The sequence below is a fragment of the Apis dorsata genome, unplaced genomic scaffold (assembly GCF_000469605.1).
Source record: "Apis dorsata unplaced genomic scaffold, Apis dorsata 1.3 scaffold_249, whole genome shotgun sequence".
Classification (NCBI taxonomy): Eukaryota; Metazoa; Arthropoda; class Insecta; order Hymenoptera; family Apidae; genus Apis; species Apis dorsata.
In genome coordinates, this window is record NW_006263528.1 from 372,074 (window position 1) to 375,044 (window position 2,971).

Consider the following 2,971-nt stretch of genomic DNA (forward strand, 5'->3'; position numbering starts at 1 on the left):
TAAAAAAATATTAACATTCATCTAAGCATTTATAACAATATACAATTTATCAAAAATTGATATTTCAATATTTATTCTTTATCTATTATATTTCAAACATTCGTATCAATCGTATCAAAAACATTCGCGATGCATATCTAATTTCAGAAAATATTTTGCGGGGTCAACGGATCTACGCGGCGCAGAATATATGACTCTAATGAAATCATGTGCACAGAGACATTTATATATATGTCTGGACGTATTTTCTGGGAGGTGGAACGAACCACGCGTTTCCTAATTATACCAGCATTTCAAAATCTCCCCAGCCGATGAACCAATATGCTTTTCTGGCTTGCAACATTCTCTGTGCCTTCCTCTCTATCCCTACTCCATCACAGTCCCTATCCTTACCCCCTCCCTTATAGCGTGTAACTTGCTGATCTTTTCTTCTCGCTTCTCTCCTTATTCTACGCGCGGGAGCAGCTCACCGAGCGGCAGGAATGCGAGCGCAACGCGCGATTGACCAACACAACCGACACCGCGTATAACACGCGACGCAGTGGCTTTCTCCTTTTCTCAGCTTTTATCATTTCACACACTATATATTACACAGAACATATTTGAATAATGTAATATGAACTACAATATTTTATAACAAAGTTTTAAAATTCAATAATCAGAATACAAAATACAAAATGTTTCCATGATCAGAACAATTGATACATACAGAACAGAATTGATAGAGATATAAATACGTATTCATTAACTGAAATTACATGAAAACATTTTATTTTTTATGTAAAATCAATATACACAAAATAAAAATTTGAATTTATATCTACAATTTTTTTTTTAGAAATGTTAGATAGAGATATTTTGAGATCTCATTAATACGAGAATATCGAGATTTCACTCGATCTCACTCGAATTTTTTCCGATCTGTTCTAAAGTTTTCGAGATTCGAAACAATTCGACATTGCATTATGACAATTCTATTTTTTTCTCCAATTTGTTAAAATAATAATTAATATCTATAATTTTTTCTATTTATATTTATATTTAATAATTTTTTATTTATATTGTATGAAACTATCTATAATATATGATCCTAAATGAGTTTGAATGATTTAAGATATTTGCAATTGATAATTTAATTTTTGATAATATTAAATAACGACTAACTTCTAGATTTTAAATTAAAATAAAAAGCAATTATAATTTTTTACAAACATTCTAGTTATTGATTTAATTAAAATTATTGAATTAATTAAAGATTAATTGAACTCTATATATGTATAATCTGTACTATCCATAAAAAAGTTTCACTCGTTTGTTCTGTTGATTGCGTGATAGCCCTCGAGTCGCACTGCATTCACTGCCACGAGGAACTCGCGTGTAGGTGCGTGGTATCGCGCGAACAGTCACGTTTAGCCGCGAGAACACGCCTAGCGAATAACTTGCTGTGGTGTGGCACCACGGCGTGGTCTGGCGTGGCGCGATCCGTTCGTTCCACGAATTCATTCCGTCTATACATACCGTAAAGCACATTATCAAAATGCCACCCTTTCGCAGGATTAGAATATGTGAAATGAAGAAGACTATAGTAAGAATCGGGCTTCGTTAATCGAAGCTGTCTCTTGGTGTCATATGACAATGGCAGCATTATCGTATCATATAGGTTATATATATATATATATATATACACACACGTATATAATAGAATAAAGTTTTGAATAAAATCAAAATGATTTATATTGCGTTTTTATAGCAGTTGATCGACTAGTTCGATTAGTGGCTTTATGCATTGTTATTTAGATTGCAATTGAATGGACTTTATGATAGCTTTTAATTTAATAATACTTAATTTGTAGCAATAATTAAGTTCATGAAATTGAAATGAAATTTTACATTTATATAATTAAATTCACAAAATTTTTTTAAAACAACCAGGATATTAATTGAATTAATTAAAATTACTTCATAAGATATTGAATTTTAAGATTAATATTTTATAAAAAGTAGAAAATCATATTTATATCATTATCATTTTTAAATATAATAAAAAAAGATTAAAAATAAAATTATATCTATTTTTTAATGATAATAGAAATAATTTCTTCAGTATATACAGCATAATTATTTTTACAGAAATTATATCAAGTATTTGAATCTAATGCAATCATGCTAAGTATAAAATTATAGTTGAAATCATTGCTAGAAATGCAATAGTGACAACAACTTGTCGAATTTGCAATAAATAATCAGATTGGAATGAAAACAAGAAAATAGAACAGAATTTATTAAACGTCCAAGGGTTGCGTATTGTGCCGGCGTGTATCAGCAAGTGAAGGGGAAATTAATTTATGTAGGCGTGGAAGTACTTCTTTTCTAGATATACCTCTTGTATAAATCGATGATGCAAAAGAATTACAGGCGAATATGGAAATGAAACGAATACGAACTGGTTTTTCATGGCTGAGCAACTATTCTCAACTGCTATTCTCTTATTTGTTCCAAGAATGCCAAACGATATGTAGGCGTACCAGTCATGTCAAATTAACAGCTACTTTGTCGTTTTAAGAGATACTTCATTTTTTTTTTTAATGAATTATATATCATTTAAATATTATTAATTAGCTCATTTAATCTATTGTGATGATCTCATGTGATGTATTTATAATAGTTTAAATATAGAGCTATAAAATACTAAATTCATTCTTTTTAAATTTATAAACTTTATTTTTATAGCTTATGTAATAAACTATAAAATAAAATATATAATAAAAGTAAGTGATCGAAATAATTTCAATATTCAATTCAATATTCCAATTATCATTACTATAATTTATTTTGTATAATTTCATTTTTCTTACCTTGCTTCATCGGCGAAAACAAATTTCCTGAGTTTCAGGTCTCTAAGTACGACCCCATACTCGTGACATGTAGCCACGGCTCTGGCCGCTTGCCGGAAAAGCCGCCTTGCCTCCGG

The 2,971-nt window shown here is 29.8% G+C and overlaps 1 protein-coding gene across 1 annotated transcript in view; it reads right to left on the bottom strand.

Moving 5' to 3' along the window:
• Positions 1–2,971, bottom strand: part of LOC102680710 (tribbles homolog 2) — a 21,049-nt gene that overhangs the window by 5,313 nt on the left and 12,765 nt on the right. The window contains exon 4 of the mRNA XM_006616122.1: positions 2,856–2,971. This exon is cut by the window's right edge and continues 33 nt beyond it. Within this exon, the coding sequence (XP_006616185.1) occupies positions 2,856–2,971 (116 nt within the window). The remainder of the gene's footprint in view (positions 1–2,855) is intronic.